At 39.0% G+C, this 27,360-nt stretch overlaps 1 protein-coding gene across 2 annotated transcripts; it reads left to right on the top strand.

Moving 5' to 3' along the window:
• LOC117474545 (voltage-dependent calcium channel gamma-5 subunit) lies at positions 1 to 19,384 on the top strand. 2 transcript variants are annotated; one of them, XM_034120383.1, is made up of 6 exons: positions 1 to 78; positions 9,608 to 9,847; positions 13,275 to 13,361; positions 15,360 to 15,500; positions 15,773 to 15,918; positions 16,792 to 17,055. In XM_034120383.1, the coding sequence occupies exons 2-6, from the start codon at positions 9,652 to 9,654 to the stop codon at positions 17,053 to 17,055; spliced, it is 834 nt and encodes a 277-aa protein (XP_033976274.1). In that variant the 5' UTR covers positions 1 to 78; positions 9,608 to 9,651. The 2 variants fall into 2 exon arrangements, with proteins under 2 accessions (XP_033976274.1, XP_033976275.1); XM_034120384.1 differs by lacking the exon at positions 1 to 78 and having other exon boundaries at positions 9,652 to 9,847; positions 16,792 to 19,384.
• Positions 19,385 to 27,360: the final 7,976 nt, after the last annotated feature.

Raw genomic sequence — 27,360 nt, 5'->3', positions numbered from 1 at the left:
CACGGAGCGAGGGAGAAACTATAGGAGAGGATAAAGGAAGAGAAACTGTGCTCTCCTCGACGAGTCTTCTTCGTTAAGGTAAAACGTAATTTAATCTTTGTTTATCTAAAGATTCAATTTACAGACGACATTTTGACCAGAGAGACACGCTGTTGATATGGTTTGCAGATAACAATGAATGGTGTTGTCGTTGTTGTTGTTGTTGGTTTTTAATGCTCTTATATTACGCTTTATACAAGTTAAAATTAGGCTTGTTTCCACAATTAAATAGGGCAAAAAAAGACAATTTACTTGCATTCTCGGAAGCTTCTACCAACTTACATCACTCACTTTACCCACAGTTCTATGTTAAGAGTCGAGTTTACTCGTAATAAACACTTTAGATACAGTAAATGTGATATGCTATTTGAGATATGCATTGTTGTTTAAACAAAGAAAAGTGGTGAGCTACAAGTAGGCTTTAGGAGGAGAGAACATGGAAAGACGGATGGTAAGACTTCGAACGAAATAAACGTGCACCCTACGTTTACTTTGGATATTTCAGTGCCAATAAACGGGTGTTACGATAAGTTCCTCCAATACATTTTTATGTAAAACACGCTCAATGTAGTTTTACTGTTTCGCCTCAGTGAGTGGTTCAGCACCGCGGAGAGCGACTGGAGCTCCCAAACATTAAAGGGCAGGCGCAACAAACGGCTGGCTCTGTATACTTCGAACAGGATATAGCCAACAAAAGAGACTTCAACACACACTGATACCACTCACCACAAATAACAATGATGTATTCGTTTTAAATTGTCTGAAAACGAACGACAAAACAAGGAAAATACACACATTAGGAAGGACACTGCCACACTATATATATGTTTTATTAATAACCATTAACTGTTGACATTTCTTTGAATTTTTTGTAATCTGATCATTATACGAACGTCTTGAAAGTGATCTGAAATCAAACAATGGTAAATAAGTAGCTCCCGACTAAAATCCTTGCCACAGGGAGTCAGCCAAACAAACAGCCTACTGTTATATCACACATTTAGACAGAGATGGTGTGGGCTGCAGGAGAAAATGGTTTCTATAGCCACGGTTCACTACAAGCTGGCAACTCAAACCCTCTCTGGAGGAGAGTTGTTGTTTACTTGTTGCAGTGAGACAGACGTGTTTGTCCGTGTTATCTGTCTTTATATTGTAGAACTTTAGACTGTGACTCAAAGACAGAGAAATTATACTTTTGTATTTCATCCAACTCCAAAAGGTGCACATTTTAATATAAAGACCATTGACCTGCATGTAAACCTTGCTCTTTTTGTTTTTGCATTTCACTGACGTTACAGGCTTTCATCTGTATACAGAATCTTATCCATGTTGTCATTGTCACAATGGCTAAACTACTGTCTTTGACCATTTTGTTTTTTAGTTGTAATCTTTGGTGTGCAAGGCTTTGTGTAGCTTTACATTCAAGTCATAGTGTTCAGGTTTTCAAATATTCAACGTGCGACAAACTTGTGTTAAAAAGAGCTGTACAGTGCCCACATTCATTTCAATCATCCCGTTTTGTTCCAGTTTTCCTCCAATGTTGTGTCTGGTTGACTCAGCAGAGCCACTGTTTGCAGTTTACTCCTGCAAAAGCAAACCCAGCCATAAGTCATCAGTAATAAGGCTGAAACAATTTGTTTACATTGAGAAACATTAAGTAACCTGTTTAATATCACATAATGTCAACATTAGTTTATGTCACTGAGATGTAATGTGAGAGAATATATGAAGCATTATCAGACGTTGCTCTTTCATTTTCCATTCTTAACCCATTTGTAACTTTACTCACTACTTCTAAGATGTATATAAAGCAAGCCAAACAGTAAACAAAATGTGTTAAGTGTAGTTAAGAGTAAATAAGTATTTCCTGTAGCCTCAGCTCCCCATTGGCTCTGGTTCCAGTTATCACTCAGGCACCAAGGAACATCCTCATGGTAATATCCTCAAAAAACTAACAGTGCTCTCTAGTGATCACAGCTGAGAGAGGATCTCAGTTTTCAAACACTTTGAAATGTGACAGGTAACAATGATCCACTTTTTAGTTTAAATTTAGATTGGTTATAAATAATACTGTCTCTGCAGTCCTCAAGACATTTTACACAGTTCCTCTGGATGACGAATCATGATGAAGCTGTACAGCAATGTATAGCACGTATATACAGTATATGCATATTAACAATATTTATTCAGTCACATTTTAAATAACTCTCTTTACCCGTATTTATTCAGAGTATTTGTGTTGGAGTGTCTTTGACTGAGTGTAAGTTGCCTTGTATATATATTTTCTATAAACTGGTCTATGATGTCTTTATGCCTCTATGTGTTTCTCTTGCTCTCCTCTGTATCCCCACCACAGCATGTCAAATGCACTAGCAAAAAAGAAGCTGAGTTTTGGGACTCACTCCGTTCATGCTTGACTAATTCGGAGGCCTCTCTGTTTAGTGTTGCCTGGCGACAGGGCCAAGTCAAGCTCTTATAAATAGGAGATGTTTCTCAAAACAAACACAGGGAAATAGATGTTAGTGTCGTGGGTCACTGTTTTTGTGCCAAACTCAAAAGAGTGTCCACCTAAGAGATCACTTGGGAGGCTGTAGCTCAGTGGATAGTGTGCTGGACTTCAAATCAGGGGATGGCATATTCGAGTCCCACTGCAGTCAGCATGTCGTTGTGTCCCTGGGCAAGACACTTCACCCCAAATTGCTCCTGTGGGGATTGTCCACAGTACTGAATGTATGTAAGTCGCTTTGGATAAAAGCATCTAACAAATGACATGTAATGTAATCTCTCCGGTGCCATTCACTCGTATTTCATCACATTGAATTGACCCATCTGCCATCTTTAATGCAAACATGTCTATGAGGAATGAAGCAGTTTAGGATAATTGTCCCTAAAGTGAACAAATATAAGATCTGATGCTGTGAAGGAATGTCAGTCAGTCTTTTTAGAGTATCCCATATTTTATCCTTACTATTCATATCCATGATCATCAGAAGACTTTAAAATGCAGACAACAAGCTGACTGACAAGCCGTTTGTACACATTCTAATCATGATACATCGTACAGGAATACACAGGGGAAGACAGCTCAGAGCCTCAAACCATTTGTGAAGAGACACAACAGGAACAGAATGAAAGGGCTAAATCCAGAGCTGCCCCATCAGATTAAGATGCTCTAACTTTACAGATGTACCGCGTTTTGACACAGTCTGCTCCTGAGGACACGTTCATGAGGTCCATAGGACAACTGTTTTTTGCAAATATGGTGCAACATTTAACAGCCAGGATTGCACTGGGGAGAAGAGGTGAGAATATGACACAAAAATACCCCGTGTCATTCTGTGTCTTGACAGCTTGCACCACCTCTCTCTGCTGTTCGCCAGATGATGCGTTGAAGTCCGGCCTGCAGCAGACATTTGTGAGCCACATTTTTGGTAGGCTTGCAGGAGGGTTAGGGAGTCTCAAAAATTAGGCAGTTAATAAATCTTCTAGCTTGTTAGATTATTGGAGGCCAGCACAGCTCAAACTTAATAGCTGCTATACGAGAGCAAAAAGTAAAATAATCTCCTCTGACAGTTCATGTTTACTCACACCAGTTAAAACAGCTTTGGCTTTGGTTTAGATTGGAAGATTCCCAAATGATGAGGAGCATACCGTTAGTCGCTCTGCTAATTTGTTAATGAAAAGTTGTATCTTCTCTTCCAATTGTAGGAACAATTTATGACATTCGATTTCTGAGCAATTTTTGCCAATTATTACCCTTAACAACTTAAATATTCAAAGGGTTTTCCTTTTGCAAATACAAAAACTACGTAATATTGACGTACAAATTGCTGTAAGTGTTCAGTACACCACATCGAATCAGAATCAGAATACCTTTACCATAGGTATGGTTCGGCATGGTAGTGTTTGATTTTGAAAATAAAAGCCATTTTATATTAAGAAACTGTGAGTAAGTGACTAGTGGACATTCATTGTAGAATAGAAAGAAAACGGGTGACACTTTTGTTACTTTTTTTGTTGTTATTTATAAAAGAAAATCACATTTGAATTTGTAATGCCACTGTTGCTTTGGAAATATTGGACGGAAAGTCACCTGTCCGTGTTATCTAGATTTGCTTTAAACACTGAAGGCCATTTTGGAAGGTCCAAATACAGAAAAATAAAGCACTCTTTGTAACGGTGTTATGACCAGTGACTCAATGCCTCTGTTACGGACCGTCTCCACAGCAGCGTTAAAAAAATCTTGGAGGTGGGCGTATCTGAGGCTTGGGGATTTTTTTGCGATCAACCAATCACATGAATCTCCCGCCCGCGACATACAAAGCCAAAAAGCCCGAAGTAAACTGGATATAAACTCCCCAAAACAGGCGAAAACCTACCACTGTCTCTGCCACCTCCCTCCATGCCTGGCTCCTCCGGTTTATATCCCGGTAGGTCTGGTCATAAAGCACCGGGTGATTGATTCGCTACCGCTAATTTCTCCTCCATTTTTTGGAATATGAGGAAATGACCTGCGGTCTGGCTCTCCCAGCATACACGCCGTTTGATTGGCTAGAGCTTGAACTGTCAAATTTGCGTACACGGGATTTGATTGGCTGACGCTTCCACCTCAGCCTCAAAAGTTGAACATTGTTCAACTTTGGATCTTGAAAATCCTGAGAATCTCCGCTCGCCTGCCCACAATGCATTTCGGCGAAAGCGAAAAAAAGTGACGTCACCCCATTCAAAGTGAATGGGCAGAAGCGTTTCAAGATTTTTTAACGCTGCCGTGGAGACGGCCCGTTATACTTACGCTGCATTAAGTAAAGACTACACACAGTGGCTGCAGACAGTTTTGGGTCAGTGGAATGCACCCTAAATCTTTGATGATGTTTTCATGTACAAGAGTACATGTAAAAGGTCTAAGAGATGTGCATTCTAGATGTGTTGTGTTTTATTTTTTACCTCTGCTAAAACTATGTTGCAACTGTCTAATGGTAAGGGCTGCAAAATTCATCCATCCAGCTGTGTCGGTGGCTTGATGACAGATCCCCTCTGTGGTGCATTGCATTGTTCTCAAAGACTCCTGCAGCCAGCCCTAGAGACATCCACCGGCAGCGACTATCTTCCACAGTGTTAGTTTCCTGTGAGCCACAGAGGGACGGCACTTAGGCCCCATTTACATGGGAACGCAAACGCAAACGAAACGCAAACAAACCGAATTCGATATCAAAAAGGTCTTCCGTTCACACGGATACGGCTCAATAAACGTGTCCCTTCACACGAGACTGCTCGACCCGCTGGAGATGCTGTAGTACATATGCCGGGCCTGTAAGTGGCGCTGTACTTCCGCCACAAAATACACCAAAAGCAGCGAAGAAGACCCCAGAGCATGGTTGCCATGGTTGCCTGGTTGCCCTTCTGTTTATTCTCCGGATTTAGCAACATGTAGTTCATGTAGTTCTCCATGTCCACTTGTTGCTGATGGTTGTGGTAGAGGAGCTGTAGATGTTGCACTAACATCTGTAGCATGGTCAGTAGCATGGTCAGTAGCTACTGACAGTAGCTACTGACCATGCTACAGCAGTGAGCAGCAGAGGTGGGGAGAGGCGGGGCTATGGCTTCATCGTTATCAGGAAATGATCGTATAGGACGTACACACGGAGCCGTTTGGCCCCCCAGAGCATTCCGTCCGCAGATCTATCCATCTTGGGACCCGTTATCGTTTTAGGGGTCCGTTTCCGCGGTTCCGTTACGGCCTCGTGTGAACGAACGGGCTATACGAAAGAGAAAAGTAGCAGATACAACCCGTTTCGTTCCCGTGTAAACAGCACCTTAGAGCCACAGAAGCTGGATCGACTAGCTCGCCAAAAGAGATCCATTCTCTTACACTGATTAACCCTTGACAGAGTTACTATGCCAACAACTATGCTCTACTAAGGGTGTCAGACATTCATACTTTGTACCAGTCACAGACCACATTCAGCTTATCCAACACGCTTTAAACTGTCATACAAAAGTAATGCAAAAACAACAATCCATATAATCATCATGTTTACCCTTTGTGTATTTACAGCAGCCATTCCTCTGTTAAGGCAGTTGTTTGTGATGTATTGTTTCACTTTTCAATTGGTAAAGCATTGATGACAAAGTAATGTTTTTGAATAATAAGGGTACACACATCTTACTGCTTTCTCTTATATGATAAGATCTGTTAAAATCATGTTGATGACGCTTTTTTTTCAGTATGAAATCAATTGTTTTGTTTAAGTCAAATCCTTAAAAAGATATTTTTACATTTTGGATATTTAAGGTCTTCTGTATGGATACATTTTTATTTTGTACTTGATGAATGTAGTTTTGCACAGAAGAAAGACATTTCAGGTGACAATAACAAAGCTTCTGCATATTTAATCATGCTTCTCGAGGACTCTGGTCCCAGGTTTGAACAGGTTTAAAGGAAAGCTGATGTTTATGCAGCAGAGAGGACGGTTTGTGTGTCCCTCTGCAGGCAGGGAGGATGGTTTGTGTGTCCCTCTGCAGGCAGGGAGGAACTACAAAGCTTTGTGTTGGTCGCTGTGGCTTTGAACATCTATTATAAAAAGAAGACCTTTTTATTCTCAACCGAGATCAGTCACCATTTATAATCCTTTAGAGACCAGAATAATTATTACAGTTCATAAAGGATTGAATGTGTGTGTGTGTGTGTGTGTGTGTGTGTGTGTGTGTGTGTGTGTGCGTGTGCGTGTGCGTGTGCGTGTGTGTGTGTGTGTGTGTGTGTGTGTGTGTGTGTGTGCGTGTGCGCGTGTGTGTGTGCGTGTGCGTGTGTGTGTGTGTGTGGGTCTGGGTCTGGGTCTGGGTCTCTTGCTGGTTTTGTGTCTGACTCCATAGAATTTGAGAACTATTTTTATCCCACTTTTGACTGTCTTTGAAAAGTGGAATACACATTTTTGATACACTCTTCACTACAACTGTTTCAAAGAAATCACAGATAACAATTTAGCATTTATATAAATAACACATTGGTTAATAGTATAATGTGGCCTTAGCTGGATAGATAGCCACAGTGAGGCCAGTTGGTTGTCCATTTGAATGTTAAGCTTCTCTTTCTCTCTGTGTATGTAAAGCGACCTTGGGTCTCATGAAAGGCGCTATATAAATCCAAGCTATTATTATTATTATTATTGTGTTGTTTATTGATGTAGCTAATTGTTGGTGTTACCCACCATACTTCCATTGACCCTTTGAGTGCCATGGACAAACCAAATTAACAAATCAGTACATTGCTACTACAAGGTGCTTCCACAAGGTGTCCTGGCTAGCTTTAACATTTACACATACTGTTGCAGGCACAGGAAAACTTGCTGTTGATGCTCCTTGGTTATGTTTGACTTTCACTCCAAATACAAAAAGGGCCTGTAGCTCTTTTCTGACCTTAGTTAACTACTTCAAAGTGAAAGTCATTATCTTCACTGAAAAGCTTTTATTGGGAAAACAGCAACAATGTCAACCATGGAATAGTGTTGAAACCTTTTGTTAACTACTGTTTTAACCTGTATTTGTATTTGTCTGGTCTGAAATAGGTCACAGAATGTCAACGCAACATCATTTTCATCATGACTGTATTTATAACATATTAAACAATGTTATCTTCAACTTGCAATTTCAGATTCAAACAGTAGTGTTACATAAATAATAACGATGGTCAGTGTGGATACTCTTTACATCGATGCTATCCTAACAATATTATTCTTTATTATTGTAGTAGATTGAAGCTACCAGCGGCCTAAGTCGCTCCTTTTCTTTCTCTTTCAGTAATCTTAGCCCATATATAGTTACAATCACTACTTCAATGACTGCTATGTGTGCTGTACGACTAAAAGGCCTTCCTGAGTGCATTGACGGATAAAGGCCAATGAAAGCACGGCATAAGTTGTGTCTTAAAGTTGTAGCTTGATGCTAAATTATCTAAAAATAGAGCGTTGCATTTTAAATGAATGGCCACTGATTGCACAATGGCCCAGAATAGCTGAGTTCAATGATAGTCTATTAATGGGGGTCCTTTGTGCTTTACAGAACTGTGATTGCTTATACCAGGATCTCAACTGCTTCCAATCACGTCAGTCCAGTCTCCAGAGACAGGAAAAATAGACTTATTTATAGCTAAGAATGGTGATGATTAGAGGATAAGTCATTGTTTAACCTAAAAATAGTTTGAAAAGAGATGTAACAAAACCTCATATCTTGTATTGGATTCATATTCTCGTTTAAGGCTACTCATGTTTCGTAGTATCATCACATTGAAATATGAAAGAGGTCAAATGTGCGTGTGCACCCATACACACTTGCACAATTAAGATAAAATAATTAAAGTATATGTATCACATAATGCAAGATGTGAGGAGATCTACTCTTTTTCATCAAGGCTTTACACGAAACTGATGCAAAGACAAAACATTGCAGTGTATCTTCTGTAAACCTCAAAATCCTTCTTAATATTCACTCCACCTTTTAGTGCTCAATATGGCAACCCACTGAGAACTCATTATGTCAAATCAATTCCTTTCTACACACATCCATATGACAAGCTCCTAAGCACTCCAGCTTCCGGCATATGTGGGCATCAGATAGGAACAGATTCATGGCTTTGTGTGATGAGCACACGCGATTATACACTGACACATACTGTACACCATCTGCAGTGCTGCTTCTGCATCACTGCATGTAGCAGAGCAGAAGGGGGCTCATAGGACATGTTAGGAGTCATTGCAGAACGTGGGGAAAGCAGTATTTTGAGGGTTATCAGTAATGTGAGCTGCAGTTTTTTTGACTGCAGGCTGCATGACGGAAGTCAAATAAAGACACTTAACATAATGGTTTTTTTAAACATGCCTCACCAAGCCTTAGGCCCTACTCAATGTGGTTATTCACATTCAAATGAGATGTCTGGAGGAGAGGGGACCTTTTGCAAATCTCATTCTCATATAGGAGGAAGACAGTCCTTTGTTAAGACTATCTTTTGTCATATTCCCCAATTATTACTTTCTATTCATTTCCAACTCATCTCTGTGTCAGCTGTGGAAGACCTCCATTATTGACTTGAATTCAGATGAAGCTGCCCTACCACCCAGCAACCCACAGACACATCAACTCAGACACAGGGTCCCAGGCTTCTTTTAGTTTGTTTCCTGTTTTATTTTGAAAGTCAATTTTCTCTTCCCTAATGTGATTCATCCGAGCCTTATTATCTGCCTTATATTCCTTGCACATTTAGTCTCTGTACTCCCCTTGTCATATGCCAGTTTTTTATCGTTATTTAGTTGCTGGATTGAGTTTTGACCAACCCTTATTTGTTTTTTAGCCAATAGATGAACGTTTTTTAAAGAAAATTGTGACAATGTTGAGTTTTATTATAGGGTTGACAGGGTAAACCTTCCTCATAAAAAGACACAGAGCTACTTTTTGAAAATGTCCTTGTTGTGAAATGTCCTCCAGTTTCCTATGCTCTTCCATCAGAAACAGTTAAGGAAAACTCACTCACATAATGTCAGTAAAATGGTGAAAATGTTTTCTTTCTTTTCCTCTCCAGCTCCACTTTCTGCCGGTGGCGCCCCCTGCTGTTGAGGCTGTGGAATGAGCCTGTTCGGCAGGAAGGCGCTGACTTTGCTGAGCAGCGTGTTCGCAGTGTGCGCCCTCGGCCTGCTGGGGATCGCTGTGAGCACCGACTACTGGCTGTACCTGGAGGAGGGGGTCATCCTGCCCCTCAACCAGAGCACCGAGGTACGCATGTCCCTCCACTCGGGCCTCTGGAGGGTCTGCTTCTTGGTCGGTGAGTTAGAACGAAGTCTGAAACATATAGATTAAAGGTCCCCTTTTATGCACAATCCACTTGTTAGATGTCTTTTATACATAAACATGTGTCCCCTCTGTGTAAAGAGATTCTGAAAGTTTCAGGAAGAAAGATTCTCTCTCTTTTTGTCCTGATCCATTTAAACCTGTCTGAAAATCAATTTATCAGATTGTGGCCACTTTGTGATGTCACAATGTTTTGTTGGGTTGTGTAACCATTAGCCAATCACCAACCAAGGTAATACCTGTCCACCTCATAACCTGAGTCTCCTCCTAGAGCACCATTGTGTTTTGTTAAACCAATCATCTGGCAGAGGGGCGTTCGGCGTGGCAGCTCATTTGCATTTAAAGCTACAGACACAGAATCAGCACTTTTGAAACAGGGCTGAAACAGAGGGGATTATGGGATGCTACAATGCATGATATGTTTGGTATTTCGAGCCAAAGACTTCAGAGACATGTTTTGTATAGTATATCTGAACCTATAATATATTGTTGAAAAAAGAGTATAATAAGGGACCGTTAATTTATCCCTTACTTTACAAGACAAATTAAACTACATGTATTTAATGTGAGTCAGTATTTGCTATGAAACAAAGATTAATAACGGATTGTGTAATTATTAATTTGCTTAGTTATAATTATTATAATGATAAGTGATATGGCAGATTTCAGTAGATGCATAACATTTGTGTTTAGTTAATAAGGAAGTAAGCTTCAAAATGAATGCAGAAGAACAACCAAACTTCAGGCTGAAATGATTGCAGCATATAACCATCCATTAGGCATGAAAAAACACAAAGCCAAATCCTAATGTCATCTTTTAATGGTTTATACTATTAATACAAAGAAAACAGAAATAATTGAGTGTACAAATAGATTAGATTACCAAGGCATGAACCAGAAACATGTTTTTCCTACACAATTATTTCTTGGATCTGGGCCTCAATGCCTAGTTTCCAGTAATATTTGTATTGCACATGCACATTAACCTTTGTTTCGTTTTAATGGCTGCAAATATAGAAGCCTTTGCTTAATGTTTGAACAATTGAGCAGGACATGATATTTTTACTTAACATTTTCAACACTCTACTCTAATGTAAGGGCGCATCCTTGTCAAGTGTCAGAGGTATTTGTACTCCTGTTGAAAGACTGGCATACAGTAGATGAATGTCTTTCAGAGTGACTTACCCAGTGGCTGACTTTTATTATTGGCCTGAAAAGGAACCATGGATTGATTGACAGCGTTTTTGTTCTTTCTTTTTGACCGTGATTTCATTTCCACCATAGATGTCAAGAAGAAAGCAATTATTGCAAATAAAAAATAAAAGCAAAGGCACATTGCATGATTTCTCCCTTTCTTTACCTTCTTTTCAAGACATGTATTCCTAGCTCATCATCACAAGGCATGATTGTAGGTCTGATTGGAGAGAGAAACACTATCTTTGGTATTTCTCTATATTATATTATTTTATTAGAGACACACACAGCCCTCCCTACAAGTGTAAACCAGACTTTGGCCCTCTGGTATTAGCAACAGTTAACTGTATCAATATGCTATCCTACTCTGATTGGATGGTTACTGTAGGTAGATAGAGGTAGGTGGTTTGCTGGCATTTCAAAAAGTAAAGATAAAAGGATTAACAAATATTTTGTTCATTTGTCCTGTGATCCTTTTCAATTTAGTGCCAATTTATTCCATTAGCCCCTGTTCCACAACTGCCCTGTTTTCACGATCAATCAGTCAGTGATGCAATAATGCAGGCACTCCAGTTGTGATTAGACACCAGATGTTTTCCCCACAGCAGGCCATCGCTACAATAGAAATGGACTAATGGTCAATTGTGTGTTTTAGCTGCGATTGAGTGACCTTACTGCCCACTTAACACTTCAGAGTTGAGCCAGAAACGATTGCATGTGCATTTCATTCCAGCATGAGTTCAAGTAGAAGAGTGATATATATAAAGTGTTATATACCATGTTCAATATAGGGCACTGGACTATATGTGATGTGGGCTGAGAGGCGTGTAGCAGGATGAGTTGTGAGGGAAGCCATACCATGAAGTAAATAAAAAGAATTCAGCTTTCAGCTTACACTTACAGAAGCAAGTGGCAAGTGAGAAAAAGATGCTTGGGTTATCTGTCTTTGGTCTGATCTAAAAGTATTTACTTACAATATATTTGAGGTATTTTAACAAAATTGTTTATTATGCAGCACCAACACATATGCATTATAGTTTCTTTTTAAATTATGCTGAGACACAATATCACAAAATCCAACACTTCAAAGTGTGTGTGGTAAATGAAGCGTTGAGAAAGACATACGTTGGAATGTGTATATGTGTGTTTTGGTGCCAAACTGTGTACTGTATGTGTCAAAGTGATAAAGTGAAAGGTGCTAAAATAATGCTGGGTGTTTTCACACACATACTGACAACAAATAATTTCACATTTGCTTAAAGGGGACCTATCATGCCAAATGCACTTTGTGATGTCTTTTATACATAAATATGTGTCCCCGGTGCGTCTGGGAACTCACGCAGCGTCAGAAAATAAAACCCTCTCTCTTTTCCTCCGTACCGGGAGTACAACGAGTGGATACAGATTTCCATCCGAACTGACGTGTCCATCCGTGGTGACGTCGGCGGACCCACAGAAAGTTGCTATCAGAAACAATGCCTAACGTGTTTTGGACGTCTTTGTTTACATTAGCAAGCCTCGCTAACACTCAGAGCTAACCTGTACTGAAGAGCACATGTGTTTAAAAAGCAGGAAATAAAAAAAGAACTCACCTTGTGATAAACCTGCAAGAGAAAAAGCATTTAAGCTCCATACTGTTTCAGAAATAATCATTGACGTGGTTTAAACAGGATGGGGTTTTATCACAACCGAATTTAACTTTATCTCCGGTAGAATTCTGATCAGGCATTAGCTCCGCCTCCTCTTATTTATTTATTTCAAGCTAAGGACCCAAAATCTGCGTTTCTCTAACAGGGCTGCAAAAGAGGGGTTTGAGCAGTATGAGGCATGGCTACAATGGGTGATCTGTTTGGTATTTTGAAAAAAAAACTTCACAGACATGTTTTATATAGGTATGGCCCTATAATATATTTTTCAAATATAGCATGATAGGTCCACTTTAAGTAGAATTTAAAAGCCTCAAAGAGGAATCCTTAAAGTACATACAACCATTTCTGATTTATTTTAGCCAGGATATGTATAATAATCATGCAAACTTTACAATATGTCTGTGTATTCTGCTTGCATACTGTACATGCTTCTGTGTATGACTTTTCTTTTCACAGTTCACTAATTCACGGTTTGATCTGTGGTGCTGAATCCTGATTCCTCTCAAGATTTCTGTGATATTTAATTCAATATTTTCTTTTCCATTTTCTTTGCTTCAGGTGAGGAGAAAGGCCGGTGTTTTACTATTGAGTACATGATGCCCACTAACATCCAGATGACCTCTGATTCAACAATCAGTGTCCTGAGTAAGTAAATGTCTACTCTCCAAATATAAGGAATGCTTTAGTTGATGAAAATTATAGTGTTGTGTTATTGAAATATATAGCTTTTAATTAAAGAAGCAGCTCGTGGTTGTAGAAGAAGCTTGAATTATGTGTTAAATGTACCTTACCTCAGCTTCCAGTTGGCCACTAGTGCCCTTCAATCCACCCTATACTGTTGCAGTAAAGCAGGAACAAACTGTTTAACTGGTAGTTAATATAACACTGGGGAAATGATCCAAACTTTAGCTTAACTTTGGTGTTTACTTGGGTGTCTCTTGTTTTACAGATTTTATTTGATGCAGCATGTTTTGTCAGTTCTCTGATTTGTATGTGACAAGTCAAACTTGAGTTAAGGCTGAGATTGATTGAACTGAGACAGGAGTATTGTAAGAATGTAAAGATGTCGAGGTGAAAAAGAAGGCAGAAATAGTAACATAAACTTTAACGTGTATGCACTATGGTGAATAAGGAAGTGTACATGTGAGAAAGATATAATAAGAGTGCCTAAATCAAATACAAATATTTGCAGTCAGGATTGACTTACAGCTAAATTATCTTTTTTCTTAAAGGTCCCATGTCATGGCCATTTCTACTGATCATAATTCCATTGTTGAGGTCTACTAGAATAGATTTATATTGTGCATTTTTCCAAACTCACATTGGTTTCTCATACAGCATCTCTGTAAACTACGTGTATTCACTGAATTTCACTCTCTGCCTTTAACGGCTCGTTGTAGCTCCAATAGCTCCAACCCCCACCCTCCCTGTGAGCACAGTGTGCTCTGATTGGTCGGGACGTTGTGAATCGCGCTGAGCTCCGTGGAGGTGTTGTTTCCTTGTTTATATATAGCGATACACAGCCAAACTCATCCTGAGCACACACAAACTCACAGCCGAAGTAAAAACAATAAGTGTGGCTTGATATTGAGTAAGAAAAAGGTTGATAAACGCTGTGAGAATGGGTCTGCAGAGAGAATTTCGCCGCGATCCCAACTGTCTGTTATCAGCCTGCAGCCAGGGAGGAGAAATCAGCAGAGCAGCCTGCACTGAGTGTGTGTGAGTGAGGAAGTCCGTGGATTGGTCAATTTAGACCAATCAGCGGGGGCTTAACGTAACGGCTCCGCGGATTGGTCCATTTCGTTCCGGGTACGGGGTTACGTCACCCCGTCCCGGAAGAATCAAATGGGCAGTATCTCCAACGAGGCGTTTTGGGGAGGTATTTTCTGTGTTAGAGTTTTACTCGCTACAGGGTGTACTTTGAGGGTTTTGACTCTGCACACCGTTTACATGCATAAAAACCTTCATAACACACAAGGGGACGGGTAATAACCGGAAAAGCATGACATGGGACCTTTAAAACCAAATTAAAGTTAAAATCGAGAAAATCATACTGCACAAATATTTCTTGCCACAAGGTTGAGCCATTAATTTAAGTACACGTCTTCACACCAGTAAAATTAAGTTAATATACCTAACGAATTAGATGTCACTCTTTATTCAGAACCTAACTTTTTCCTGAATGTGCCCTTGTTTCAGACATGACACAAATCTGAAAAGACTCACTTTCACTTTTTACATTCTAACAAGTTTCTGTGATGTTCGATATCTAGGGTGGATTGTTAAAGGATAGTCAGTGGCCCAATAAAGAGCGAGTTTCATTAAGGATGAACCCTTAAACATCTGGTCCACTTAGCAGGAGGAGAGACATGTTGTGTAATGGAGATCACAATGGGGGTCCAGAAAGCAGCATAAAAGACTTGCTTTTCCTCTGGGAGGGGCTGTTCCATTTACTCACAGTAGGGAAGTCCAGCTTCATGTTGATATAATTACGCAACCATGACCTGAACCCATGAGATACTGAGACCAACCTCAGTAGAAACAACTTCTGAAGTCAAACTTCAATTCAGAGTTTCACAAAGTCAGTTGAAAGATCAAAGTCCCATAGAAGTGATAATGACAGTTGTCCTTGTCTTCTTCCAGAGATGATCCGCTCGTCCACACCCTTTCCTCTGGTCAGCCTCTTCTTCATGTTCATCGGTTTTGTACTCAGCAACATCGGCCACATCCGACCCCACCGCACCATCCTGGCCTTCATTTCTGGAATCTTCTTCATCCTGTCAGGTATTTGATTAGGTTTGAACTCACATCTCCAAATCAATAGTATCCTCAAAAATGTACACACCTGATAGATGCATGTGAGAATGTTGTCATGGTACTGAGTTGGTTCAGGTCTAAAGTGTTTCAATTACATTTCAAAAGAAAGCACAGTGTTGCATACACATAATAATATTGTTTTTAATACTGTATGGCAACAAGCCTGTTTGGAATCACCCCCCTCCCTTTTATCTACAGCCATTAAAGTGTTTCTGTCTTTGTTTCTCTGTCTGCCTCAGGTCTCTCTCTGGTGGTTGGTCTGGTGTTGTACATCTCCAATATTAATGATGAGATGTTGAACAGAACCAAAACCAATGAGGCTTATTTCATCTACAAGTACGGCTGGTCATTTGCCTTTGCTGCCATCTCCTTCCTGCTCACTGAGGTAACATCACAAAATAAAATCTAAATAATAAAACATTATAATTTGCATGGCTAGGTTTCCCAAGCATGCATCATAACCAGTTCTCTAACTATTTTATAAGAAACCAATGTAGGGTCTGTTAAGGTGCCTTTAGTATGTTGTTGGGAATTGGTCTACAATTAACATTTTCATAACTATGTTAATGCACAAGAAATGTGGCTTTCACTTTTTTACATCTCTTTTTTGTTGTTGCATTGTCCTTACATTATTATCTAAAGAAATTGGCCTTGTTGGGAGGAATGTCATCCTTAAGCTTTCACAAAATGGACATAAAAAACGTGCATCACATTAGGTGTTTTGCATTTTAGTGTCTTTACTTTGCCAAATCCCTTTGTTCAGACATGCACAACTGTATGTATTATGTTGTGATCAATAGTCCACTGAAGATGATATTTTAAAATATTAAATAGCTGAAATATTTTAAGTTATTATTCATATTTTTATTCTGATTCTTTCGTGGATAATTCATGCTGGCTTTTAACCAAACATTAAAGGACTGCACGTTGCTTTTGATACTAACTATTCCCAAAAGTCTGTTGTCACAGTGACAGTATAAAAGAGCAGGTATTAAACAAAGGATGCAAAATAAAAAAATCCACATAGCACCAATTCAACTAAACCATTATTCAAAATGTCAATTTACGAGGTTAACTGTTGCTGATAGTTAAAGGGGGAAATCATTTATCATTAAAAAAGGTTTCTATTTCTATAATCTGCAATTGAAATGATTATTTTCTATGGTGGAAAGTGACCTGAATTCCACAGGTGAAAAACAATGTATATTGGGAGAGTAAAGTAAACTGTGTGCCTCTTTGCCTGGTTCCCCTCCCCCAGGCTGCAGGAGTCATGTCGGTGTACCTGTTCATGAAGCGCTACACAGCAGAGGAGATGTACCGGCCTCACCAGGGCTTCTACCGGCCGCGCCTCAGCAACTGCTCCGACTACTCCGGCCAGTTCCTCCACCCGGACGCCTGGGCGGGGCGCGGGCGAAGCGCCTCCTCCATCTCCTCCGAGGCCTCGCTCCAGATGAACGCCGCCAGCTATCCTGCTCTCCTCAAGTGTCCCGAGTACGAACAAGTGTCCTCCTCACCGTGCTGAGGCAGACCATAAGTCAGCACCGCAGGGGTCATCTATATCTATCTCGATATTGGAGTATAGTGGTGCGATGATTTGATATTATCTTTAATCGCACCCCTCTTCTCTCTACCCTCCTTACTGCCAATTTCTTTGTTTACACTTTTTGCTTCTGTGGGGAGCAAAACCTGAGGTGAGGGTTAGCTGGTTCACTTTATTCTCCTCAGCTCAGTGTTGTGTCACAGGGAGCTGTTAGAGAATGAGAAGGGGAAGGGTTTGACCAGGTTGTACTTTCCTCTGTAGTTGTTAGTGGTAGAAACTAGAAACCTGCTAAAGCGTTGGTAGGAAGAAGTCATCTGAAAGGAGTAAAGTGAGAAGCAACAGGCAAGCTCACTATTGGTGTGTATAGTACAATCCAATCCTGATAGCTTTCTGACTGAAGTACACACTGCACCTCTGCAGACATGCAGCGTTCTGAACTGGATAGGCAACAAAGTGCAATGGACTCAGAGTGCAAGTTTTTTTAAATCAAATGCATGTACTTTCAGCCATGGAAGCAGAAACTAGTTAAATCACCTAGGTAAAGGAAACACCTTCTTAAAATGATTAATCTTATAAGGTGCTTAGAGAAACATTTCCTAAGGTAAAAGCACAAATTGTGCAGACTTGAGATTTATAAGATCCTGTTTTTCAAACTGCAAGCTGTTTTAGTGAGCACAAGGAAGTTTCACTCACATCCCCAGTTTGTGCTGGAAAATAGCTTTTTCAATATTATACTGTTGGTGTTTTCAGACACATCAAACTGTTTCAGGCATGTCCACGTAAAGTCTTGTGCTAGAACTCAGCTTAGGCTTATGAAACACATGATGAATGTGGATTTCAACTATGATCTTTTTAAAACGAATTATTTGAATAGGATTCAAGGCCTAAAGGGTTGTATGATCTCTAAACCACTTGCTGATCACACTGGCTCTCAGTTAACAGACAGAATCACTTATATTCCTCCTGTAGGTCCTGTGAATAGTAGCTATTGATTATGTAGCCACGGGTGTTTTCCTTTAAACTGTAACTGAAGGTGGAAGACTGCTTTTTAGTTTTTACATTTATACATGGTTGAATTACACCATGTGAAATGCTTCATTAGGGAGCTTGTGTTCATTGGTCCCCTTCAGCAGTTAAGTATAAAAGAAAGCTTGTTTTGTAGGCTGCTAGTCCGGGCATAAACAGTATGACTTTGAAGGCATTCATCTGAATATAATAATGGTTATATAAATGTTAATGTTTTATTGTTTATTCTTGTAGTTAACAAAAGCTTTGATTGCAAAGCACACTATTAAGAATAGGACTGCTTTACATCAAACAATACAGATATAAATAAGGCTTTATTCTCAGAGAACCTATGTTTCCTGTTTTAAGTGGTGTCCTTAGTTAGTGGTGCAATTAAAGACAACAAGTGTATCGAACCAACATTTAAAAAGAAAGCAAGTTGTACACGGCCAATACTGTTTGTGTTGATATCAAAATCATTAAGTAGTTATGCTTTTAAAGGGGTAAAGATGGAGTTTGTGTGGAGATGGAGAATGTATATGAGTTGGGGGGTTGTTAAAGAATATTTTGGAATGGAGCCATTGTGAATGTAAGATAAGAAACTGATTATTCGTATGTGTTTGTGTACTTTAAAATACATCTCCTACAGAGATACTTTAAACCAAGTTATAGATGCATATTTTTCTAATTGCCCTCCTTTGACAGAGTATTCTTAGTTAACATATACTGCTATCCTCAGTGTGCAGATGAAGACGTTGTTTCCAGGTTAAGTGGTTTATTTAGTGTTAAATATAAACATTTTATGTGGCATTATGTGTGAGTAAACAAATAACAAAGCATCTTATCTTGTGCCATAACTGTAATGGTCAGTATTTCTTGTTGCATGGTGTGAACTCCACATATTAATGGCATGCAACATTTAACATTTCTATTTATTTAACATAACACTAAGAAACAAACTGTGCCAAGCTAAGCTCACCCATTTTGGTAAATAGACCATTTGCATTTTATTTATTTTTAACACTGTAAATGGAAAATATTCACTGTGTATATATACTTAATTTGTATAGAAAGAAGGATGTCTAAAATGACAGGTTTGTTGTTGGCTAGATTCATCTGCATTATATCTGACAGCTGCTTGGATCACAATGAGAGGTTTTGCACAAGGTTCTACATAAAGTGAAAGTATTCAGACTGTTTCATTGTCAGATATGAAATGTAAATATCTGTATTTTTCAAAATGAGTGTTATGTTCATGTGAAAGTGTACTATGTACTCAACAAAATAAAGGTTAAATTGGATTTCATAAATTAGCTTGGCCTTGTATCCATTCTCTTTTCCTGTATCTGCATTATAATAGAATACATTGTTATACCTCAGTGTAAAAGTGCTAAGGTCAGAAGTTGAGTTTGTTGGACACTTCAACATTAAATCATTATGCAATAATATTAAAACATAAAACATATATTGGGCTGAGTTGACTTTTGGTTCCTCTTTGCAAAAAAATATATAAATAAGATCTGATATTATAAGATACAGTATAATAATGTTGTTCTATTAGGCCCAATGTATTGGGTTTGTGACATCTTGTCAGTTCATTAAGAATGTGAATGATTTAAATATGCATCCTCAAATTACCCATGTTATTAACATGCTATACCTACATGTGCTGATTTTCTAAAAGAAGCTTAGCCACAGAGGCCTGAGGAGTTCAAAGGTCAGCAGTAAAAGGAGACAGGTGGTCCATCCCTCACTCAACAACATGGGAAAGTAGACAGACCTGAGACAGACCATGCTTAACCTTCTAATTGCAATTGGGAAAACATTGTTTTGGTCAAGTACTGTGTAACACTGACAACAGTCGTATAACTACCACTTATGGTTTATGTGTGGCACAATGTCTCCCTCTGTTGGGACAGGAGGGAATTCATATGAATTGGCAAACAGCTTTTATGTGCATTTATCATCCCCTTCTGGGATAGAGTGTGGATGGCACAACCATAATTCCTTAATATAATCCCTGACCTTTTTAAAAACCGAAATAATGCCCTGTACAAAACATCTGCTAAACTCCTTAGCAAAAGCTTTTTGATATTTAATTATGTTTGCTAATACATTACGTTGGTGACAGATAGTATCCCAATCTTACATTGTGTACGACCTACAAGAAGGCTCAGAAAGGGGGAAAAGGCATTTGAAGATTGAATTGGTAATTTCTGTCACTCATCCATCCGGGTAATAAGAAGTAATGGGGGCAATCAGCGGGTTGGAAACGGCTAATCTGCATCATGCACCCATGTGTTGTCATCTGTTGACCTGATGAGCTGGTGTTGCTTAAAGATGATATCATATCCAGAGTGGACAAAGTCCTCTGAACTTTTGCATAAACTGTCTTTTAGCTCCATCTAGTGTCATTATTGTGTAGTCACACATTACATTTCATTTAGCTGACCCTTTTTACAATAAGTGCAATGAACCATACGGATAAATACCAACAGCTTCAATGCCAAGCCGTTTTAGGTTGTTCACAAAGGGCTTGCCAAGAGTCATTTGAATTGATATACATGAAGCATATTGCATAATTAAAAATAGATGTTTGAGTTTGAGATCCAATTCTAGTCATGTAGACATTGCTATTAGGCTATCCACATCTAGCATTATCTGTGTGTTGTAGATTTCAAATTCATTTTTACACCTAATCACCATTCATTATGCTCAATTAGTAGACTTGCTTGAGGGCAAGTTTTACCCTTTTCCACGCTGCGCTCCTCCTGGCATCGACCCCCCCCCTCACTTTGCCAGAGGCCACTTGACAGTGTTGAGGACCCTCTGGATTGTTAATGGCGGTCTCATTTCATTTAATTTCAAACCTTTATTTATCCAGGTGTATCCCATTGAGATCATTGATCTCTTTTTCAAGGGAGACCTGCAGGTCTGGTCTGACAATATCTCTATATAGTGCAAGTATTCATAGAAATGGTTGCACTTCATCTAATATTCAGGCTCTCTTTTTTAGATGAAGCTATAGCAAGATTAGTCTGCAAACCAAAATATTACAGAACAACTTAAACAAATGAACACTCATGATGTTGTTCTGTTTGACACTCAAGGCGTAAAATCATGTATTTAAAGTCAACATCATCAAAACACTTAGCTATCAGAAATAAAGTTTCTGTTTTGATCATAGACATAGCATTCTCACGTGTATAAAATACTTAACTTTTGATTTGGGTGTTCCAACATGTATTGTTATTCATCAATGTTATCTCAGAAAAATTAAGATGTAATTGGATAACTGATATTAATCTATGTAATATTGTATTAAAGATAGTTAAATCCAAACAGAAAGTATATGATTTTTTAAATAATTTCAAATGTTGTTATACAATATTGTCACACTGGAGCATTCACAAAGCAACACATCAATGGTTAACCAATAATTAGTTTCATAAGACTATGAAATATTTTTTAAAGGCCTTGACCTTCACTTCAGTCAAAGAGCCTCATATTGCTGGAAACTGTTTTGTTAACTCATTTTAGTTTCATAAAGTCTTATCAGACCTGGGCAGAGATAAAAGCTACATAACTATACAACCGAAGGAATTCAAATTGAGGAAAAAAGGCAGCGCAGAATATTCCTATAGGAACATTAGCCTATACCATAATGATCTATATGCCAACTCCCATGAGTCCAGCATCACAGCACCTAGAGTCAGGTTATGAATAATGTATGTTTGTCCATCCACTTTTTTTGGGGCATTTTTCTTCCCTCTTTATACTAAGTCTTTCATTCCCTTTTCTCCATATATTTCTTTATAAAGGATTGTGGAAAAGGCAAATCTTCAGTCGACATCTGTTGAATAAGTTAGTGGGTCCATCTCCATTTGACGAGGGGCCTGAAGGATGAGCCTGACTCGTGTGTCAGGCAGTCTCATTAGTAGTAGCAATTGTTTCATTTAATCGGGTTAATGTCATCTATTAATTTCATTCCGAATAAATCTGTTTCTACACACACTGAAATAAGTAATGTATCATGCAATGCCCATTTGTTATCAACATAACCTAGCCGCAGGGACCTGTACATGTCACACAATAATGTGAGGTTCTTTTTTAGAAACAAAAATGTCCACTGTACAATTACCCATTGCTTAGAACTGAGATGAAAAAAAGTGGGAGGGACTCCAAAATCAGATAATCAAATAACAACGAGGGTTAAGAAATACTACCATCGAAGGATAAGCCTCAACAGTTTGTATTGGAACTACTGTCTTCTGAAGAAACATGTACTATGAAAACAGTTGTCAGTATGTTAACTAGTTCATTTGTTCCTGGTAATTCAGGTTTTCAGTGATTCTGTATCCCTTCATTATGTACAGGTAGCTACACAGCTCCGCAACTCTTGCTAACTTTAATGTATTATCATGTGCTGATGTTAACTATAGGCTGAAATACACCTGAACATGTAATGGAGAAATAGAGCTTATCTCTACCCAAAACCCATGATTGGGTACTTCCTGGAAGTGCATACTTTTATTCTACTTTTACATTTCATTTGTAACTACTTACAGTATACTTATATTACCATTACACACATTTATGTATCTAATAATATTATTAATACTATTATTATGATTATTATTATTAGTAGTAGTAGTAGTAGTAGTAGTAGTAGTAGTAGTAGTAGTAGTAGTAGTAGTAGTAGTAGTAGTAGTAGTAGTATTTATGTATTATTAATTATTTTAATTTAAGTAGTTTTTGGCTTTTTATTTGATATGTATTATATAAGGTTGTTGTGTATTTGTGTTTTTCTTCTCTTTATCATTTATTTGTTTCTATATGCAATCAAATGTCCCTTCTGGGATAAATGCATTACTCTTAATAGAGTGTGTACAGTCAAATCAAACTGCAGCATTGTGTCAGCTTTTACTAAACAAAGACAAGTTCAAATGAACGCTTGCTGATGGTAATGTTGTCTTTAATATAGTATTGCCTATAATACTGTATATACCTTTTCGACCCTCATAAGATTGTTCACGATTGTTTGAGTTGAATTTAATTGAAATGTAACTCTGAGTTTGTTATTTTGAGAAAACCGAGGCAACTGCTTGGAATGTGATGCATAGAACTTAGAACGTAGAACTTAGAACTTTGAACTATAACAGAGACCATGCTGATCGTCCAGAACAGTCATTGCACATAGATCTCTGAGGAGTGAACACACTGAGGCATTGAGAAACAAAATACCGCCTGCACTTACAATTATTACCCTGAGACTTCCTCGATGGAGCTTCTACAGGAGGACCCAGCTTTTTGGGTGGTAAGTATTACATTTGTTCAAATGTAAAGACAATGTTTTTGCTGACAGATCTCTATAATGCTCATGTTCTCTTCCTTATAGATGCATGTGTATTCACCTGATGTGGTTTGGCAAGAACAACCACAACCAGCACATGAGGAAGAGTACATCACTGGTTGTTATTACCCTGAAACTTCCTCAATGGAACCTCTACAGGAGGACCCAGCTTTTTGGATGGTACGTTTTACATTTGTTCAAATGTAAGGCTGCTGGATAGCTCAGTGGTTAGAGCTGGTGGCCCTAATGTGGTGACTGAAGCCTAGTAAGCCGGTTTGAATCCCGAGGCACAGACACTCCCTTCTGTCTCCCCCTGACACTCAATGTCAATGTTACTGAACTGTAGGTTTCCAAAAGAGTTGGGGCTAGTTCATTGTATGAAGTTTAAATTGTTAAATGTATGTTTAAAAAAGTGCAATGTAATATTTCTTTGTTAGTTTGAACTACACCAAAAAGGTTAGGTTACACTAAAAAATGTGTTCATCACTTGTTATCAAGTCAATGCTGATGTTCTCTTCCTTATAGATGAATCTCTATTCACCTGATGTGGTTTGGCAAGAACAACCAGAACCAGCACATGGTGAAGAGTTCTTCTGGCTGGATGGAAATGCCCAGCAGTTTCAGGGAAACAACATCTCTGTGTACAGCGAGGCTAACTGTTTCCTCACCAATGACGGTATTGAGTACTATCCCCTCCAGGCTCCAGTGATGCAGAGCCAGTCACTGCTTTACCCCCAAAGCAACACTTTGGTGCATGAAACAGCAGGCTGGTTCCCTGTGGAGAACAACATGCTGGAGTGGCAGACAGAGGCAAAGGCACCCAAACCAATATGGGAAGAGACACATTGAAACAGTATGAAGGAGGCTCTGGAGATGGAAAGGCAAAGCCTGACCAGCGAGAGAGAGACCTTTCAGAGAGAGTGTGCTGAGGAAAGAAATGCCTTTCAGGTGGAGAAGGACTACATGGAGAAGGAAAGAGAACGCTTCAACAAAGAACTCAGGGAGAAACTTATGGAGAGAAAGGCCTTTCAAGCCAAAAACAATGCTATGTCTGATGACAGGAAGTCCTTCCAGATTGAAAAGGAAGAGATGGCCATGATGAGGAAGGCCTACATCCATGAAAAGGCAGGCATCCAAAAAACAAGAGATGCTATTAAGTTCCAAAAACAAATGACATCAACCAAAAAGGCCACCACAAGCAGTACTGTCAACATCTCTGACAAATCCTCTTTCTGCTCCATCTCCGTTTGGGCCTGCAAAGATAAACAGGCCAACTGCACCTTCTCCCAGTTGGTCTCCGAGTCCTTTTGGTCCTGCAAGGATGAACAGGGCAAACGCACATGGTCCCAGTTCAGCTCCGACTCAGTTTGGGCATGCAAAGACAAAGGGGGAAACTGCACATGCACCCAGTTTGGCTCTCACTCCGTTTGGTCCTGCAAAGACAAAAAGGGAAACTGCACACCCAGTTGGTCTCCGTTTGGGCCTGCAAGGATGAACAGGGAAACTGCACATGCTCCCAGCTGGTCTCCGTTTGGGCCTGTAAGGATGAACAGGGAAACTGCACATGCTCCCAGCTGGTCTCCGTTTGGGCCTGCAAGGATGAACAGGGAAACTGCACATGCTCCCAGAAACGTGACAGTCCATTATGCGCGAGGAAACCATCTGAAATATTCGCATGGACACTACAATGTTGTGCATAACTGCGTATGCCATTTATAACATCTATGTGCACACTTTGAATACAATTTTGCAATGTGTTTTCAGCAATGAATGTGTCATTTTCTGAGTCAGAAATAGAAATAGTAAGAAATATGTGTCAGTAAACTAAAGAGAAAACTATAGGTGAGACCCCTAGGAATTCAGCGCAGGGTGCAAACAAAGTTCTCAAACATAAACACCCTGATGTCATACAAATACTTTAAAACATTAAAAAATCTTTATGCAGACACATGAGAGGAAAGAAGGAAGTTGAGAGGGGATCTTAATGTGTGTGTAATTTGTCTTAAGTGGAATTGCCAACATGTTCACCACCACAAGCTCTGTCTAAATAGCTCACCTTAAAAAAGTCCCAAATCTCAGAAATGACTTATGTTTTCATAATGAGGAACGATGGAAAATAAATGAATAAAGTTGACTTTTCAATCTATTAGAATGTAGTCTATGTATTTTTACTGACAAAATAGGAAAGAAACTTTAAGTTGCTGATGTAACCAAGTCTTGTAATAGCATATCGAGCCTCTGGCAGCCTGACGGCTACAGTAAGTCTGTGTATGCTTTCTTTTAGCCAAATCTCATATGCTGTCCATCTCTCTCTTGTGCTCCAGGCACTGTGTGCACATACAACATTGGTCATTATATGAAACCCTGCCTAATCTAGCAAAGGGTATTAGAGACTTTGACACCTGAGAGCTGCACAGGACTAACCCCGTCTTCAATTAATAAAGACTATGATCATCTAATGAATTCACTGAGCAAAGTTGTAGTGAACAAATTGTTTTAAAATGTTTGTCATTTGATTTTCCAAAAACACAACATCCATAGGCTTTCTCCTTAAGCCTACAACTTTGCCAAAATAAGCCTGAGTTTTGACAAAATAATTTCAAACATAAGTAACAAATCACCTCCTTGATAGAGCCTCCAATTTTCTATCTAAATAGTCCTGGCACATTCACTTGATGCTGCTCACCAGGCGGCCATGCAGCATTAATCTCTTGCTACTCTAAAACAAGTGCATAAAAACAGTTTCGAGACACAAACAACACTTAAACTGCCATAACTGTAAAGCCAGTTCAGAGAGGTCACTGATGAGGCAGTCTTGGTAGAGTCTATGGAAGAAGAACACATGAGAAAGGAGGAAGTTGGCAGAGGAGACTTCAGTTACCAGAGTGAAGTGGAAAGCTGCGCCAAAAGCATTCACTCAAGTTCAGCGGGGACAATGGAGAAGCTGGAGAGTGGGGAGAGGAAGCAGTGGAGTTGAAAAGAAGTTGGGGACATGGAGATGATGAGAATCAAACTCATTACCAGTGACCCCTGTGTACTCCCATTACCACAGCCACTTTACACTGAGTGGCTGCTGTTATATGCACTTGAAAGCCAAACCGCGCGGTACATGTGGAGGAAAGACACACTGGCTGATGGAAGTCGGACAGCATGGATGGAAAACCAGGGTGCACCATACTTTAGGTCCTCTAATATACACTGTATATGTAAGGGTTTTTCACGATTGAGGCTTTTGAAATACCAGATTTGGGCTTTTTGCATAATCTTACTGCTTTTTGTTGAATATTATAAATCTTATTATCTTGATCTTTTGTAAATTACTGTAGTCTTTTTAAAGGTTAATCTACCACAATTGAAATAATTGATATGGATTTTGAATTTATATATTCAGTAGCAAATCTTTTAAATTGTGTGGACTCTTGGGAAAATAAAAAAACAATTATACTGACGTCTCGCTGTATGTATGTCAGCGAGTTATTACAATGCTTATTCATTCATGTTGTATTCAATTTACATGTTCAAAAAAAAGCAATACCTCTGTGCCCTGTAGGTGTTTTATTTTCAGAAACTACAATGCTTATATACTGTGCAGCAACAACCGTTTATCATTTTAGAGAACACAATTGTTATCTATATTTTTGACAAGATATGTAACTTTAATTTGTAAGGCACCATTTTCCATGCTTGTTGAAAAGAGATAACTATAGCGTGCTATAATTAAATGTACATAAGTGTTTAATGATTTATTTTTTAATTCAAGGAGTGTTCTTCAAGCATTTGGACATGAAAACAACAAAAAAACAGCCTGCACTTTAGATGGATAGGCATAGGTTAAGCAAATCAGTAGATGTTTTTATACAAGCTCTCTGCACAATTGTGTCAAATATGTTATGATTGTCATTTTAAGCAGATGCTATCTAAAACATCAC

Source organism: Trematomus bernacchii, unplaced genomic scaffold (genome assembly GCF_902827165.1).
Source record: "Trematomus bernacchii unplaced genomic scaffold, fTreBer1.1, whole genome shotgun sequence".
Classification (NCBI taxonomy): Eukaryota; Metazoa; Chordata; class Actinopteri; order Perciformes; family Nototheniidae; genus Trematomus; species Trematomus bernacchii.
Note: the sequence above shows the minus strand (reverse complement) of the source record. Positions and strands in the feature narration are given on the sequence as shown.

Bases quoted from the DNA above. Each gene is read 5' to 3' on its own strand.
- LOC117474545 (XM_034120384.1), top strand. From the start codon at position 9,652: ATGAGCCTGTTCGGCAGGAAGGCGCTGACTTTGCTGAGCAGCGTGTTC. The intron at 9,848-13,274 runs GTGAGTTAGAAC...TCTTTGCTTCAG, and splicing joins GAGGGTCTGCTTCTTGGTCG to GTGAGGAGAAAGGCCGGTGT. The intron at 13,362-15,359 runs GTAAGTAAATGT...GTCTTCTTCCAG, and splicing joins TTCAACAATCAGTGTCCTGA to AGATGATCCGCTCGTCCACA.